At 31.3% G+C, this 17,723-nt stretch overlaps 2 protein-coding genes across 6 annotated transcripts; one reads left to right on the forward strand and one right to left on the reverse strand.

Moving 5' to 3' along the window:
- The first annotated feature begins 6,231 nt into the window (after positions 1-6,231).
- Positions 6,232-8,988, forward strand: LOC105126295 (gibberellin 2-beta-dioxygenase 8-like). The gene is made up of 3 exons (XM_011027122.1): positions 6,232-7,078; positions 7,593-7,914; positions 8,265-8,988. The coding sequence occupies exons 1-3, from the start codon at positions 6,585-6,587 to the stop codon at positions 8,493-8,495; spliced, it is 1,047 nt and encodes a 348-aa protein (XP_011025424.1). The 5' UTR covers positions 6,232-6,584; the 3' UTR covers positions 8,496-8,988.
- Positions 8,989-9,127: 139 nt separating this feature from the next.
- On the reverse strand, positions 9,128-12,656 carry LOC105126306 (rRNA biogenesis protein RRP36). 5 transcript variants are annotated; one of them, XR_842397.1, is made up of 6 exons: positions 12,424-12,656; positions 11,905-12,269; positions 10,959-11,509; positions 9,723-10,305; positions 9,350-9,470; positions 9,128-9,221 (listed from the first exon to the last, which is right to left on the reverse strand). XR_842397.1 is itself a non-coding variant. In XM_011027133.1 (3 exons), the coding sequence occupies exons 2-3, from the start codon at positions 12,256-12,258 to the stop codon at positions 11,078-11,080; spliced, it is 786 nt and encodes a 261-aa protein (XP_011025435.1). In that variant the 5' UTR covers positions 12,259-12,269; positions 12,424-12,656; the 3' UTR covers positions 10,628-11,077. The 5 variants fall into 5 exon arrangements, 1 of the variants encoding a protein (XP_011025435.1); XR_842393.1 differs by lacking the exon at positions 9,723-10,305; XR_842392.1 differs by having other exon boundaries at positions 9,128-9,470.
- Positions 12,657-17,723: the final 5,067 nt, after the last annotated feature.

Below are 17,723 nucleotides of genomic sequence, written 5' to 3' on the forward strand. Positions count from 1 at the left end.
CCCAATACAATGGATGAACACGAACCCTTCACAATACATGCGCCCATTAAAAAGATTATTTAAATTTAAATACAAATTGAGTACACCCAGATAGACACGATTCCAAAATTACCAACTTGCCACCAAGGAAAAAGGGAATTTCCTGGTCACATCAACTAGAAGTGTAGTGACAGTCAATTTAATGGAGCATCTCCGGTTGACTTTGATCCCTGTCGTGAAAAATAGGCAAGAAAGTTCCATATTCCCCTAATGAGAAGGCAACTTGTCCAACAAAGCAAAGAAGGGTGTAATAAACTCTGAGTTCTGTGAATCTTATAGGCTTATCTTGTCTGTCTCGAATGGCGAATATCATTTTTAGTTACAAGTAAGAAACAAAATTTGGTTCAAAACGGCAGTCGCATGCTCTTCCAAGCACAAAAGGTTCACATCCAACGTATTATTTTTGTAGCTTTACCATATGAATTATATGCACATGCAAACAATTCAAGCGTGGACATCATTTCATTTTATTTATTGTAATTATCAAATCCTTTTGAATGCCTTAGGAAGACGGTCTCTCGCCCTTTTGGTCAATCCTCAACCCATTTTCATTTAGTTAATGTTGAGGCCTTGTGGAGACACTTTAGTTGGATTTTGAAACTTAATTTGATGATTCATATTATTTCATGTAAAGTTTATGTGATATTAGTATATAAGTTGTTTTTTAAAGTGTTTTTTATTTAAAAATATATTAAGATAATACTTTTTTTATTTTTTAACAATTCATTTATGATTTCAGCATATCAAAATAATATAAAATAATATAAGTACTATACCTAATCAGTTTATGGAATAATCATATTAGTTAGGCTAATAAGACCATGTTAATCCTGCAATTAAATGAAATAAGCTTTATTAAGACATGGGTCGCACGTGTCGACTAGAGAAGAAAACATAATGTATATGGTCGGCAGCCCAGCGCACACCACGTCACACGGTTACACTCTGGGCTCTTCTGGGCGGCACAATGTCGATCACATGTCTCTTTTAGCCTGGGAGAATCGTGCAGCCACCGTTGCATGTTGGCTCATCATATGGCTATTTAATTTTATTTTTTTGCGAGCAATATGGAACCTGTTCTTCCATGCATATTGCAGAGTTTCCTCTTGTCGATGTCTGGTTCTCCTATATACCACAACACATGTGTGCTCTCGTGTTTTATTATTCGTTTTTTGAATTCGGAAATATAATCTTATTAATTCATAATTAAAGCTTTTCTTTCTCAATCCCCGGGTCTCAATTATGCTTTTGTGAAACATAGTTGGTGTATGTTTTATATATGTCCCTTTTTTTTTTTTCAAGAGTGTTCAGTTCAGGCTTTGAAGATGATGAATTCTCTTTCTACTTTAGGGTGTATTTATTTATTTATTTATTTATTTATTTGAGGACATTTTTATATAAAAAAGTGTTGACATACTTTCACTCTTGCACAAAGTAATTTCACTTGTGAGAGGAAATATAGTCTAGTGTGTTTTTTCTAAAAAACAATCAATTTTAAGAAAATACTCATCATTTAAAGTCCATCACAGAGCTCGGAAAAAAAACTTGAAACATGTAATTAAAATTAAAGACATCGCTCGAGATGGTCATGTCAACCTGGTGAGAGAGCAATCTGAAGGCATTAACTAATTTGAAGGTTAAAAACATTTGTTACATTTTTCAACCTTCTTGATTTTGTTGGAAAAAAAAAGGAAATATACTAATAATCATCCTTTTGAATCTCTTGAAAATAGTTAATTTAGTGGTAGAATTGATTAGGGCTTGGCAAAAGACTGCTGGTGTACGATCAAACCTAATTGACATGACCCGAGTATTTCGGGTAAACCTGAGTGAGACCTGATATTTTTTTTTTTTAAATATGATTTTTATCCTGTATTTTAATATATTTTTTTAGTTAGTTATTAATATTTTTTAAAGATCACTATATAAATATTATAAAAGTGTTTTATTTTTTAATGTGAAATTTAAAATCTTTTGGTATATATATTTTATATTTTCAGGAAAAAAATTGTGTTTTTTCAATATGAAATTTGAAATCTTTTAATATATATATTTTATATTCTAAAAAAAATTATTTTTTTAATATGAGATTTGAAACTATTTTGTGATAAGAAAAAAGTTATGTTTTTTCAACGTGGGATAAAAAAAATTGATTTAAATACTTTAACTTAAAAGCATAATATAATATTTTTTAATGTGGGATTTGAAATCATTTAATATATATTTTATAAAAAAAAAATTATGTTTTTTTAATGTGGGATAAAATAATTTTGGTTTAAATACTTTAACTTAAAAATATAATGTGGGATAAAAAAAAATTTAAAATATTCTGTTAACATTTATTATTTACAATATATATATAACTTATATTCATGTAGATTTTTTCTTTAATATTTTTATATAAAATATTAAATATTTAAATATTTTTTAAAATATTTTTTATTAATTCAAATTAACTCATTAAATTTAAGATCTAACCCATCAAATCAACTCCAAACCCAGTCAACACCAGACCAAGTTTGATAACCATGTTCCTGACTGTTCGGTTAACGATCCCATGAGGCTCCTATGTTGCTCCTTGGTGTTTACTTAAGCTACAGTGACATGGCGAGGATGCATGGCAATTTTATTTTTATTTTTTTAATTTTTTAGTAATATCCTCTTATAAACTTTCCACCATTAATATTAAATTAAATTTCATCTTTCACATCTGGTCAAGATAAATATTAAAATTAAGGGATGTGTAAAGATTTCATCATCAAATTACGAGATTTTTTAAAATCTCCTTCATCCACTCTGATTTAAATTTAAATTTCATTGATTAATTAAGAAAAGAGACAATAAACAAGAGGTATTACACTATGATAACATAGAAACATTTCATGTAATTATGCTGCGATATATATATAAATTGACTTGAGAGGATTACCTCTTATATGTAAAATGCTTTAATAGTTCAGGGTGTTAGCCAGAGATTAAATTATCCAAAATCACTTTGAGCTTCGGATTAATTGAATTTAATCTCTCATATAACTTTATTTCTATTTATTTGAGTTCTTCGAGGTTTATTTTTCCCCATGAAGAAGTCTTCTAATAACTTGATAAGTATCATAAAAACATATAATTTGATTAAAAAAAACACGAAAAAGAAATTAATTGAGGGACGGAAACAAGGACAGAAGAGCTTTTTTTAAAATATTCAAATAAATCATCTAAATTTCAAGGTTGTTTTGGTATATTTAGGGTCCCTTTCATAGCATAATAAGATTCACTACTAAATAAATAAAGAAAAAAATAAAAATATTTCATGATTCAGCAACGAAAACAATGACCTAAAAATAATAATTTATGTCGGTAATTTTAGATAAAAAACAGTGACGGAATAATAATAAGATTTTTAGTGGTATTGCCGACTAAAAAATTTAGAAACACACACACAGAGAGCGCTGACTAGAAGACTTGGGAGGGAAGCAGCCATACAATCAAATCAACATTGTCGTCGATTCCATTTTAGCTCTCGGCTGCTTGCTTTGCCGCTTTTTGTTTTTTTGTCGGTGGATTTTGAATAAGTCTGCCTGCCTGCCTGCCTTCATTTTTCGGTTGCCATGCCTCATGTTAAAAGCGTAAACAGTGGCGAGACTAGAGAATCTTTTTGATTCTCGAGCTGCGGGGTCTTTGAAAGTACAGTTTTGATTTATTTTTTAAAATGTTTTTTTAAGAAAATATATTGAAATAATATTTTTTTTAAGGTATATATATTTTATATTTTCAGGAAAAAAATTGTGTTTTTTCAATATGAAATTTGAAATCTTTTAATATATATATTTTATATTCTAAAAAAAATTATTTTTTTAATATGAGATTTGAAACTATTTTGTGATAAGAAAAAAGTTATGTTTTTTCAACGTGGGATAAAAAAAATTGATTTAAATACTTTAACTTAAAAGCATAATATAATATTTTTTAATGTGGGATTTGAAATCATTTAATATATATTTTATAAAAAAAAAATTATGTTTTTTTAATGTGGGATAAAATAATTTTGGTTTAAATACTTTAACTTAAAAATATAATGTGGGATAAAAAAAAATTTAAAATATTCTGTTAACATTTATTATTTACAATATATATATAACTTATATTCATGTAGATTTTTTCTTTAATATTTTTATATAAAATATTAAATATTTAAATATTTTTTAAAATATTTTTTATTAATTCAAATTAACTCATTAAATTTAAGATCTAACCCATCAAATCAACTCCAAACCCAGTCAACACCAGACCAAGTTTGATAACCATGTTCCTGACTGTTCGGTTAACGATCCGATGAGGCTCCTCTGTTGCTCCTTGGTGTTTACTTAAGCTATAGTGACATGGCGAGGATGCGTGGCAATTTTATTTTTATTTTTTTAATTTTTTAGTAATATCCTCTTATAAACTTTCCACCATTAATATTAAATTAAATTTCATCTTTCACATCTGGTCAAGATAAATATTAAAATTAAGGGATGTGTAAAGATTTCATCATCAAATTACGAGATTTTTTAAAATCTCCTTCATCCACTCTGATTTAAATTTAAATTTCATTGATTAATTAAGAAAAGAGACAATAAACAAGAGGTATTACACTATGATAACATAGAAACATTTCATGTAATTATGCTGCGATATATATATAAATTGACTTGAGAGGATTACCTCTTATATGTAAAATGCTTTAATAGTTCAGGGTGTTAGCCAGAGATTAAATTATCCAAAATCACTTTGAGCTTCGGATTAATTGAATTTAATCTCTCATATAACTTTATTTCTATTTATTTGAGTTCTTCGAGGTTTATTTTTCCCCATGAAGAAGTCTTCTAATAACTTGATAAGTATCATAAAAACATATAATTTGATTAAAAAAAACACGAAAAAGAAATTAATTGAGGGACGGAAACAAGGACAGAAGAGCTTTTTTTAAAATATTCAAATAAATCATCTAAATTTCAAGGTTGTTTTGGTATATTTAGGGTCCCTTTCATAGCATAATAAGATTCACTACTAAATAAATAAAGAAAAAAATAAAAATATTTCATGATTCAGCAACGAAAACAATGACCTAAAAATAATAATTTATGTCGGTAATTTTAGATAAAAAACAGTGACGGAATAATAATAAGATTTTTAGTGGTATTGCCGACTAAAAAATTTAGAAACACACACACAGAGAGCGCTGACTAGAAGACTTGGGAGGGAAGCAGCCATACAATCAAATCAACATTGTCGTCGATTCCATTTTAGCTCTCGGCTGCTTGCTTTGCCGCTTTTTGTTTTTTTGTCGGTGGATTTTGAATAAGTCTGCCTGCCTGCCTGCCTTCATTTTTCGGTTGCCATGCCTCATGTTAAAAGCGTAAACAGTGGCGAGACTAGAGAATCTTTTTGATTCTCGAGCTGCGGGGTCTTTGAAAGTACAGTTTTGATTTATTTTTTAAAATGTTTTTTTAAGAAAATATATTGAAATAATATTTTTTTTAATTTAAGAAAATTATTTTTAATATCTACACCTCCAAATAATCCAAAAATAAATTAATTAATTTAAAAAATAAATAAATAAAAATTATTTTTTAAAATAATACTTTTGAACCAAAATAAAATAAAATTATACATTACTCATAACTAAGATCCTGTTTCAACCAGTAAATGTGAAACCAAGTAAAAACTGTGGAAACAGATTTTGTCCCTTTTTTTTTTTTTTGTATAATCTTTTAGGCAGTAAAGTAAGCCTTGATGCTCTCTCTCGCCCTTGTATGCAAACAAACACACAAACATGTGTGGGAGAGAGTCATGAACGACTTCTTGTACACACGACGACACGCTCGATGAGCCAGACAATTGCTTCTAACTAGGCGAGGCATGTGCAATGCAAGACCTGCGGATTCAAGGCCAGCTCCTGCTGCTAATTGCTGGGGCAAAAAGAATAGGCTAATTAGCTAGATTTGATGAGCCCTTTCCCTCCCCTTATCGGAAAGGAGTTGGGAATGCAACTCTAAGACAATTCTGGCGTTTCTTCTTTTACTAGTGGACTTGAATTTAGGAACAATTTGGCAAGGTACATTAAAAAACAACAAAACAAAACAAAAGGGTCGAAGTATATGAAGAATAGTCTTCCTTCACTGCTTTTGGTCAATTGGAAAAGAAAAACTTCGGCAATCTAACAGGAAAGGCCCCTACAAATTAATTAAATAAACATTTTTCAACAAAGTCAAGAGAGGGACAGAGACATGGTAGGTTTGGTTTCCGTTCATATTGTCATCTCCCACTCCCGCTGGTAAGCTTTCTCATTTCTGGCTGTTCATCAAACATTGTTTTTACAGTATCCTTGTTAAGACTTGGTCTCTCCCTCTCTGTCTTTCACAATTCCAGAGTGAAAATCCTCCCTTTGTGACAACTGTCACAATTCTGGAGCTCTCCTCTTGTTATTTCCTCTGTGTTCCTCGTCCTCATCAGTTCCTCCCCCCTTGAAATCTATATAAAAGCACTTGCCATCTTTGAATCCCATCATGCACGATCCTACTAGCCAACCAGTAAGTATGATTGATTCATGCCCACCTCTTCTTCACCATTATGGAGAGCTTTCACGCCTCCCACCTCAGATTCCTACACCCGAACGCAATGACCTCCCAGATGGTATTGTTCTCATGGAAGAATATTGCCAACTCCCATTGATCGACCTCAGTTGTCTAAGTAGCACCAACGAAAAGGTGCGGCTAGCTTGTGCTGACGCTATATGCAGAGCTTCGTCAGAGTGGGGATTCTTCCAAGTAGTGAACCATGGTATAAGCCCTGAGCTGGTTCGGAATATGAGGAGGGAACAAGTGAAGTTGTTCCGAACGCCTTTTGATAAAAAGGTGACCAGTGGGATTTTGAACAACTCTTATAGATGGGGAACTCCAACAGCTACTTGTCCAAAGCAATTCTCCTGGTCTGAAGCTTTCCACATTCCTATCTCAAAAGTTTTTGAGCAAGCTTACTTTGGGGAGTTTAGCTCTTTAAGGTGCTTCTCTATTTTCACCATGTTCCAATTTGGTCTCTCTCCACCAGTTTGCCTCTAGAAATTAACTAGAACAGCACAACTCATAACTTGCAAAATCTACGTTCTTGACTGGCTCCTTTCATTGTTTTTTTTTTTTTTTTTTTTTTTTTTTTTTTTTTTTTTTTTTTTTTTTTTTTTTTTTTTTTTTTTTTTTTCAAAAGACAGTCACCAAAACTTTAACACTTGATTTCAATTCAATCTCGAGTCTAATGGAGTTTCATGCACTATTTTCCTCGTGGGATCAGGAAAATAACTTCATAATACTCTTTAGTGTTACAACCCCAGGCACCATGTTCTAGTCCACAATCGTCATATTTTGTAACTAACCACAACATGATCAGGCGATAAAAATATAAATATCTTGATTAGCTTCAGAAGCCGTCCTAACAGTCATTGAAGTCACCCTTTCTTCTAAGATGCCTGTGTTATTATATGGTAGCTAGACTCTAATCAATTTGATGAGCTGTATCAACAGGGAAGTGATGGTGGAATTTGCAGCAGCAATGTCAAAGCTAGCAAGGTTACTGGCTGGAGTCCTAGCGGAAAACTTAGGCCACCCAAGAGGAGTGTTTGAGAGCACTTGTCAAGAAAGCAATTGTTTTCTTAGGTTGAATCGTTACCCAACCTGTCCAATATCATCAGAGATTTCTGGCTTAGTGCCCCACACTGATAGCGATTATCTAACAATCCTCTCTCAAGATGAAGTGGGAGGACTCCAACTCATGAAAGATTCAAAATGGGTGGCTGTAAAACCCAATCCAGATGCTCTTATAGTCAACATCGGAGATCTTTCCCAGGTAAGATTAAATTTCTATTTTCAGTATTCATTAGCCTGCGTTTCAAGCTAGAATTAGACGAAGTGTCCCAACTAACTAATTAAAAAATCCTTTATTGCCTGCTTTTGTTCGTGGACGTGGACGTGAAGACTCAGAACAACGATAATATTCTGATATTGTTATTATAATTGTGCATCAACCCTGTCCTTGAGCTACCAGACAGCACATCGTATTTTGGCATTTAATCTTTGTCCGACTTGGGCAAGTCAAACCTAGTTATTGAATTTAAACTCCTAGAATACCATAAAGTAAGAATCTGATTATTTTTTTTAATTGATTGTTGATTTGTCCTCTGTAAATGTGAATATCAGGCATGGAGCAATGATATCTACAAGAGCGTGGAGCACAAAGTCATGGCAAATCGAGAGAAGGAGAGATACTCAATCGCCTACTTTCTATGCCCCTCTTATGACTCGTTGATAGGCAGCTGCCGAGAGCCTTCTACATACAGAAATTTCACTTTCGGAGAGTACAGAAACCAAGTCCAAGAAGACGTCAAGAGAACAGGCCATAAGATAGGCCTTCCAAGATTTCTACTTTAACACATACCATCCATTAACAAAATCTTCAGCCTTTAGGTATCAAAACACAGCATTCAAAGCAGCTGAATAGATAAGCAGGAGGAGGATATATATATATATATATCGAAGTCAAGTCTGATCCCGCCAGTATGGGCATTGATGTAGTTAAGCCCAATGAATATCTGCCACCCTTCAGTTTATCGGAGACATACAGACTCAAGCCTGCCATTTCAGAAATAGTTCGACAGCCCATTGTTCAAAATCATGTAGCCAAGGGCCCTCGACGGCCCGGTCTATAAGTAATTTTGTTGCTTGGATTGAAGATCCTCCCTGGTGATGTCCTCTCTCCCGCCTACAGGCTGTACCAATTTCTAGTAACCGTGTGAATCTATTCTTCACCAAATATACACGCATGATCTACTAGTCGTTTATAGCATGTATGTGAAGAGACTGCTGCATTATGCGGCTACATGCGAAGAAGAATAGATGGATATCTTGTTTCCTGTTGCCCTTTCTTTTTCTCATATTTCTTTTTTTTTTTTAACATCAAAACAACCCAAAAATATAAAAATACTAAAACAGGACTGAAATCAGAAAAGGCTGTGCATGTAATAGCATTGTCTTGAACATGCTTCAGCTAGCAATTTGTATCAGTGGGAAACTTTTGCCTAGAAAATGAGTTTCAGGCTCTGCCGATCTAAAATGGAGTATCTTCGTATAGCCTTTACAAACCAGCCAGCGTTGCACCTATTAACAAACACTGAAGTCTCTTTCAAAGCTTGTCACGTATGACTCGTATAGGAAGCTGTAGCTTTAACTTCAAAGGAAGCCACAAAACCTTCAGCAGTCATGACGAGTAGTAGATAAATTCTTACCCAGCGCAAGGCCACTTCATGCAAGTCCTTGACTCCTGACATCCTTTTTTTCTCAGCAGCAGGCATGACAAGTAAGAGATCAATTCCTCCAACCTAGCTCCAGGCCAGCTCCATGCTTTTCCTAGAATCATGCCACCCATTATTTTTTATGTATCAGGAAGACATGAATTAAACATAGCCTTTAAGTGAAAATTATCAAGCTACAACTAGGTGCCATTAACTTCTTTTGTGATGAAAAACCTCAGAAAGCCTTGTCTCTAAGCTTAATCTACAAACGACCATTTAACTTGACATCGACCACACACACACACACACACAAGAAAAAAAAAAAAAAGAACTCCAAATTTATAAGGGGCAAGCTTTGTAGTCAAACCTTAAAGAAGGAAGAAGAAATCAGATCAGTACAAAGACCATCTAAAGAACTGCCTACCCACAGGTTCATATAAGACTGAACTGAAAACGAACTAGGCCTCGCATCCAATAGAAAGTCAATCAAGCAACAAAATATCAGCAAAAGAAGAAAAAATCGTAGCCAGTTACATTAATAATACATTAATTGTTCACCTCTAAAACACCTCTAAAATCAGGCAAATCACCATCTATTGAGATCCCTTGTGCATGCACAATCTCTCATTGTTTCTCCAAAGCCCAAAATACATGAGATAAAATATATAGTTCTGTAACCTACATATCAAGGTGCTAATGACACGCGCACAACTGAATCAGGTTCAGATAGGTATCCCAAAAGTGCCACCAAAGTAAATGATTGTAGGCTAATTGTAACCAGTCAACTTGACATTCATGCGTAATTTTTCAGCTATCTTGCCATGCCAAAGTTAACATCCAAGAGTTCCACAATCACAAAACAAGCATGACTGGTATACCAGACACAACAAACTGAGACTGGCACATGGTAATTTTTTTGTAAAGATCATGTTTGTAAGCATCAGCAGGGCCTAGATTCATAGAAAGATGTATGTACCAATACCAGCATTGTCAAATAAGCACTTCATAGGATACCTTACTTTTTAAGCACAGAATGAAAGCAGCTCCTGGCAACCTGGAATTTAAGATTGCAAGCAATCTTGTGTTTGTCATGGAATCTCATATTCCCAGGAATGTTTTATGATGAACTTTACTAGACAATTTTGATCCCGTGTTCTTTTACAGGCCCGAGAAGAATATTAGGATTACAACATGGTAACCCTAGATTTTTTAATCACAATCATATCGCATCCTTACAGATCAAAAAACAATATAAATTAGACAATAACTTCATTGAGCATCAAAAAGCTCTTGGATTGCTAAGATGGTGGTATAAATGCAAGTTACTACTGCCGAATCATATTTGTATGTTGAAAAGGGTTGTGTTCTAACAGGAAAAATGAAAGGTAATTATGCTGCTGAAGCATGGTATTGAAGACAAAACTACTTACCATGCCTATAAGACCAAGTACCAGCTCTAGTGGAAGTATAGTCCTTGTAAAACGTTTGTTTACAGAACACGGACGGAACTGTTATATGTCATTCTTATGTAGTTTCTACCATTTTCAGTCAAAACATTCTGACAACTAAATTAAAAAAAAAAAATGTTAGCAGAAAAACACACCTAGGGAAATATCATCTGAAGTGAAGAAGAGATGGAAGTGTCCAGAAATTGCTTGCTTGATGGAACCAGATTGAGAGGATCACAGTAGCATCTCAACATATCTGCTTTGGACTCTTTAATCAGTCAAGCAATAAGGATACCTTGTCTTTAAGGCTGCTCTTCTTCTTCATTGGAGGCACCTTTTCGTCTCCAAAATCATCGTGACCTTTCTTTTTCAACACGACGGTAAAATCAGCATCCATTGTAGTAAATGCAGACCTCTTCTCTTTCTCCATTGGCTTCTTAAGCAAGGGACCCAAAAATAAATCCAACATGTCATGAGCAGGATCCCCTGTCCTACTTGAGGAAATGAGACTTTCTTCGCTAACTAAATTCATAGCTGAACCATAAGAAGTGGTTTCACAACCAGCTGATATATGTTTGCCATCAAGAACAATGAAAGACTCTTCTAAATCATTCTTAGAAGAAGCTGTTGCTGGCAGTTGTCCTTGCAATTTACATTCTCTGCCTGATGTTTGTTTTCTCCGTGAATCCTCGTCAGCTTTGACATACTGCATATAGATCACGCCATCTTGAGATTTCTCCACACAATAATGTTGAAAATAAATCAGAACAGAATGATTTCGTAAGAACCTTCAAATCTACCCTAGGATCAATCACCAAACGCACTGCTTGAGCCATGAAAAAGGTGTATTTCAATTTTCAAGTACAGCAACGTAAATGATATACCTCTCAACAACAAATTTGTTTCTTGAATAAATATGATGGTGAGGCAATTCCAATTCGCAAGTCTCTGTCGGCATTGAAAATCGTGCTATGCACGCAGTGCCGTTTATCATCCGAGTTGGTTTTCATTTAACTAAAATTTCTACCTTTCTTTTATTTGTAAAACATGATACGCCACATTGCATTACATCCATCTTAAGAATTAAATAAATCACCTCACCTCCTCGGCAATGCTGACTAAGTCTTCAACGGTCAGCTCCTCCCCCTCCTCCTTCTCGTACTCAGCTTTGATCTCCGCCTTACTTTTTGATTTTCGCTTTCTCCCAGGCCGATTGCTTGTTTTCTTGTTTACGTCGTTGTCAGTATCATCATCCAGTTCTTTATTGTCTTTAACTTGGTTCCTCTTTCTCCTTTTCGCTTCGAATTTTGAATTCTTTGCTAGATTTGCCTCGTCTTCTTCATCTTCAGGCTCGTCGGTAATGTTCTTCTTATTATTATTATCATTATCAGCAGTTACACTTACACCTAGCATCCATTTAGGTAGACGCCGTGTACTTTCCTCAACTATTATCATATTCTTTAGGCCTAGAGAAAAAAAAAAACCAAAGAAATTCCAGTTTCCCCTAGAGAAAAAAAAAAAAAAAACCAAAGAAATTCCAGTTTCCAACTATTGCTTGATTGATCTCTGATTCGCACAAAAAAAATAAATCGAAGAGATCAGATCAGAAAAATCGCATACCAGTGGATTAATGGATTGCCCCGAAAATAAGAGATGATGTCCCCACCGGATAAATTTTGCACCCGTTTCCTTCTGTTATCTCTTCTTTCAGTTGGATTATTACAAATGGACAGTAAAATTACACTTCAAGCCCTCGGCTCAGTCAGCGCAAAGTGAAAATGAAGGTTAACTTGATTATCTCAAGCGAAGGGTAAAGAAATTGATTCTTCGGAATTAAACTGGTAATAAATTGACTCGTCGGAATTAAACCCTTAATATTGTTTTACAGGTTATTTTTTAAGATTTTTTTATATAAAAATAATATTATTTTATTTTTAAAAAATTATTTTTAATATTAATACATCAAAATAATTTAAAATAAAAAAATTAAATATTTTAAAAAATAAGATTAACAAACATCCAGAAAAGCTATTATCAATATGCAAAAATACCCCATAAAAAATATTAAAAAAATAATCAAAAACATGTTTGTTTATAGAAAAATATTTTTTAAGAGAAAAATTTTATTAAAAAATAATTTATTTTTAATAGATTGAATGTATTAAAAAATATGATTTTTTTGCGATATTGTGTTTTTAATGGTTTGCAATAACAATAATAAAATAAGAAAAGTGACGATATTGATATTGATATGATTTTAGTGCATTACCATTCTGATTTTTAGAAGATTTAAATATAGATAGTAGAGATGAAAGTTGAGTATAATCGAGTGAAAATAAGCTCAATAGCTAAAACAGTAACTATTTGAACTCTGAGTAGCATATTTTCCTCTCCATTTCAAAGACTTTTCAGTGAGTTTTCTTGACCTTTTCCTCCGAGACTATCCACGATAGAAACCTTTATTTATCCATCGACAAGGGAACAGACTGCACTACCAGGTCTCATTAACAGAGAATCAGTGTTGCAGCCAGCTGCTGAAACCATCTCCGATGCGTTATCCGACAACTTTATCACTCGAAATCCCATACATCGTTGTCGAGCTATTCTACGATACTCCACTATAGCTCGTTCTATCGACACAGATCACTGAACAAATCCCAGAGATCAAGGAGAAAAGCAAACAATATCATGATATAAATAATCATATTCACTTTTAAAGACGTCAAATCTAGCAGCTAGACATGGGATTATCAAAAAAGTAGGGTAAGAGAAGGAGAGGTTGTTGCCTGTTGGTGGTGTCATTTTCTCCAGCGGTAGACCCGAAACATTTATTTTCAGGAGATAGTTGCTTGAAGAAGCTGTAAATGGTATTTATCAAGTTATCAATTTCCTTCCGTTTTATTTGAAATGATTGAAATATTTTATATTAATTTTAAAAATAAAATAAAATAAAATAATTTTTATTTTATTTTTAATTTCGATCTGTTCTATATTTTTCAACTAAATTTCAACCGAAATATTCAGGTTTCATTTTTTAAATTTCGATCTGTTCTATATTTTTTAACTAAATTTCAACCGAAATATTCCGGTTTCATTTTTTATATTCTATTTTAATTTTGAACATTCATTAAATTAAATTAAATTGAATCTAGTTTAATTTAAATTCATTAAATTAAATTGAATCTAGTTTAATTTAATTAATTAAACCATTAAAATATAAAAATCTTTTTTCATTAAAATTTTCAATAACAATGATAGTAATAACAATATTGAAAATTATTATTATTAATAATGATTTAAATTTTTTAAAATTATATTTATCACTAATAGATATAGTTCATGTTGTTTTTTTCATATTTATATTTTATTGGAATTTAAGCAAAATAAGAAATGCTTTAGATCCTATTAATTTTAATAATATTGACCTAATTTTATATTTAAAATATTTATATTAAAAAAATATTTTACTTTTATAATATTTTGATATATTGTTTAAATTAAATTATTTTAAGTGAAAAATTTACTTAATCTTAACTATTTAAAAATATTTAAAATTTTAAAATTATATTTGTATGGCATTGTGTTTATTATATAATTTATAATTAATTTATTTTAAATTTATATTATATTTGTTTTGTGTGTGTATAAATTATATAATAAACATATATATATATATATATATATATATATAATCTCGAAACGATGTATAAAATATTTTAAAATTAAAATATTTTATTTAAATTAAAAAAATAAAACATTTATCAAAATACTTTAAAACTAAAATATTTTATTTAAATTAAAAAAATAAAATATCTATCAAAATAAAATTGAGAATCTTAGCACTTATGGCAGTGACTTGTGGTTGAGTAATGGTAGTTGGTGCAGGATGGTGATTACTATGGCGATGAAGATGAGGACAATATTTGATAAAACGACGGTTGTTACTTTAATATCCAGTGATGGTGATAAGATGTTACGACAATGACGGTGTTGCGGTGAAGATAATGATTGTGCAGATGATCGTGGAGGAGGATGAATTTGGCAATTTCCACATGAATTTTTTTTAAAAAAAGTGAATTAACCCTGCAGCAAAAAATGTGGTGAAGGAACAGGCTTTTAACTTTTATCTATATATTTGAACCGTCACAATTAATTATGATATTTAATAATTATCGTGGTGTTCTGAAATTAATTATCAACCGTGATAATTAAATGATAGCGTTTTTAACCCGCGTAACGTGAAGACAAAAAAGCATCTCAGAAGTTTCAAGTCAATCCCATAAACATCTCAAGGAATCTAAATCTTATTTATTTTAATATTTTAAAAATGTTTTTTTAAAAAAAATATTTTTTTTGTTTTTAATTTTTTATATATATTTTTAGATTATTGTGAATATTTTATACCAAAAAATAATTTTTAAAAAATAAAAAAAATATTTTTTTTGTTTTTAATTTTTTATATATATTTTTAGATTATTGTGATATATTGATACCAAAAAATAATTTTTAAAAAATAAAAAAAAATATTTTCATATATTTTTAAGTAACAAATACTTTAAAAAACTACTAAAATTATGGTATCGGAAACAGCAAAATCAGAAGCCACGCCATGATCTTAGGGCTTCCATGTATGTTCTTCCCATGAAGGAAAGGAAACTTCTGCAGAAGTCAGTTGGTTAGCAAATCTAAAAGAATAAGATGAAAAAAATGAACGCTAGCATGGTTATATGAACTTCATTGAGAATCAGTAAGAAGAGGAAGAGATAAAAGAACATGGGCAAAATTCAAGTCAACCCCATAAAACTACAAACCTCGACAATTCTACTGGGGAACTTCCTGGCCTGGAAATTGAAGAAAAAATATTTAAGAAAGATTCACCTTCTTCGTTGGATGATCTCAATGTTCAAACTCGGGAACAAGAAACTATGCTAGTTGACGAGCCGGACTGGCAGCAGTTGTTCATGAGTGGTGTGGATAGTGGAGAAAACGTTCCACGAACAGAGTATGCTTCAATTCTCTGGAATTTCAAGTAAACAAGAAGCTTAGTCCGTGTAAATTTAATCACAAGTGGTGCCCGGTAAGTTAGAGTGTTTATTTCACTATTTTTTTTAAAAAAATATTGTTATTCTATCAAAAAAAAATTAATATTTATATTAATTTTAAAAAATACCTTGATGAAGTGGTGTTGGGGCGATGGCGCTGCTAGAAGGTACGGTGGAATGATGAGATGGTGCATTGATAATAAAATGATGGAGTGCAATAATACTGGTAAGTGGTGGGCAATGGTGATGCTATGGCAGCAACACGACTAGTCATAATGAAAATAATTAGTCATAATGAAAATAATAATAATAACTAGAGCAATGAAGTGAGAAAAAAAAAATAATGATAATAACTAGAGCAATGAAGTGAGAAAAAAATTGAATAATTAATTAAACTGAAAAAATTAAAAAAAATCAAATTAAAAAAACTAAACCAAAAGAAAAACTCAATTAATTGATTGAAAAAATCATAAAAAAAATTTGGTTTAGTTCGATTTTGTTTTTCAAAATCTAAAACCAATTGAATTGACCCGGTTCAACCAAACCAATATTTTTTAAAAATATATAAATAAAATGTTTTTTTCGTAACCTTAAACCTAAAGTAACATTTTAAAGACAGTCGTCCCCTCCTTGATTTATTTTTTGCATCTCTCACTTTCTTTTCTCTCTTATTTTTCTCCGTACTCCATCATTTATATCTCATATTTTTTAAGAATTGTTAAGCTCCTGCTTCTCTATGTTTATTTGTCCTCGTATCAAAGGCACACCTTTCTTCACTTGATTTTAATTTTTTTAATTCAACCACGCCTCTTTTTACCTTTTTACTTTTTTTTTTGCTTTTAAGTTTAAAATTACTATATAATTTTTCATACCAATATAACAAAAAAAAATTGTTATGTTAAACAGTGAAAAGTTTTCCTGTAATTTTCTTGATGTTGGTCTCGTGAGGACAACAACTGAACATCAATTTGGTTATTTATTGAAAAAACTGAATATAAAAACACCACACCCTCAATAGATGATGTGGATCTATATAAAATTTTATAATTAGTTTCTGATTGTTTTAGTTTTACATTTGAATAATACATATCTTTTGATCTTAATTTTTCTTTCCAGTCAAATAACTTTTTTTTTTTTCTGTTTTGTGTATTTTTTGTACAAAGATTAGTTTTTGAGCAAGGATCTAATAAAAAAAATTAGGGTTGTATTTTTTGATATTCCTACCCGGTTTAACTTGTTAAGAAAGCCAAGATTTCTCTCATAAGCACAAAGATATGAAAATAGAAATAAGACAAATCAGTTTCAACGGTTTGGAAGGAAAAACCAAACCGAACATGGTCAGTTTGAATCGGTTTTCGATTCGGTTCAGTTTCAAAACTTGAAAAAGAATAATTTTAATTTGGTTATTTATTCTGAACCAAAACCGGACCAAACTGAAAATACACATTTCTAACAATAATGATTGCGAAAATGATATTGAGCTGGTGATTATACCAGTATCTACAATGATGATAAGTGGTTTTGGTTTTTTTTTTTACCCAGATATTTTCATGTCTTTTTAAATAACAAGATAAGTTTTGTTTGGTGTTTATAACTGCCTCTAAGTGTGTTTTTTAGAAATCAAATTTATATTTTTATTCTTGCATAAATATAATAGTGTTTTAATTAATACACCAACACTTCGTTGGTGTGGTTTTCATATTTAAGAGTTATTATAGAATAATATAAAATAATAATTATATCGGTAAAAAAAGTTATTGGTGGCTTATGATAAATGGCAATTGGTTGAAGAGACCTTTTATTTTTGTACCTTAAAAGTGTCTGTTTGTGAAAAAAAATTATTTTTTTATTTTAAATTATTTGATTTTTAAATTTTTT

This window comes from Populus euphratica, unplaced genomic scaffold (assembly GCF_000495115.2).
Source record: "Populus euphratica unplaced genomic scaffold, PopEup_1.0 scaffold1.1, whole genome shotgun sequence".
Classification (NCBI taxonomy): Eukaryota; Viridiplantae; Streptophyta; class Magnoliopsida; order Malpighiales; family Salicaceae; genus Populus; species Populus euphratica.

What these genes read in the sequence shown, in the direction of transcription:
- LOC105126295 (XM_011027122.1), top strand. Translation starts at nt 6,585, where the DNA reads ATGCACGATCCTACTAGCCAACCAGTAAGTATGATTGATTCATGCCCA. An exon ending in GGGGAGTTTAGCTCTTTAAG is followed by an intron (nt 7,079 to 7,592) that starts GTGCTTCTCTAT and finishes CTGTATCAACAG; the next exon opens with GGAAGTGATGGTGGAATTTG. An exon ending in ACATCGGAGATCTTTCCCAG is followed by an intron (nt 7,915 to 8,264) that starts GTAAGATTAAAT and finishes TGTGAATATCAG; the next exon opens with GCATGGAGCAATGATATCTA.
- LOC105126306 (XM_011027133.1), bottom strand. Translation starts at nt 12,258, where the DNA reads ATGATAATAGTTGAGGAAAGTACACGGCGTCTACCTAAATGGATGCTA. An exon ending in TAGTCAGCATTGCCGAGGAG is followed by an intron (nt 11,510 to 11,904) that starts GTGAGGTGATTT and finishes ATCTATATGCAG; the next exon opens with TATGTCAAAGCTGACGAGGA.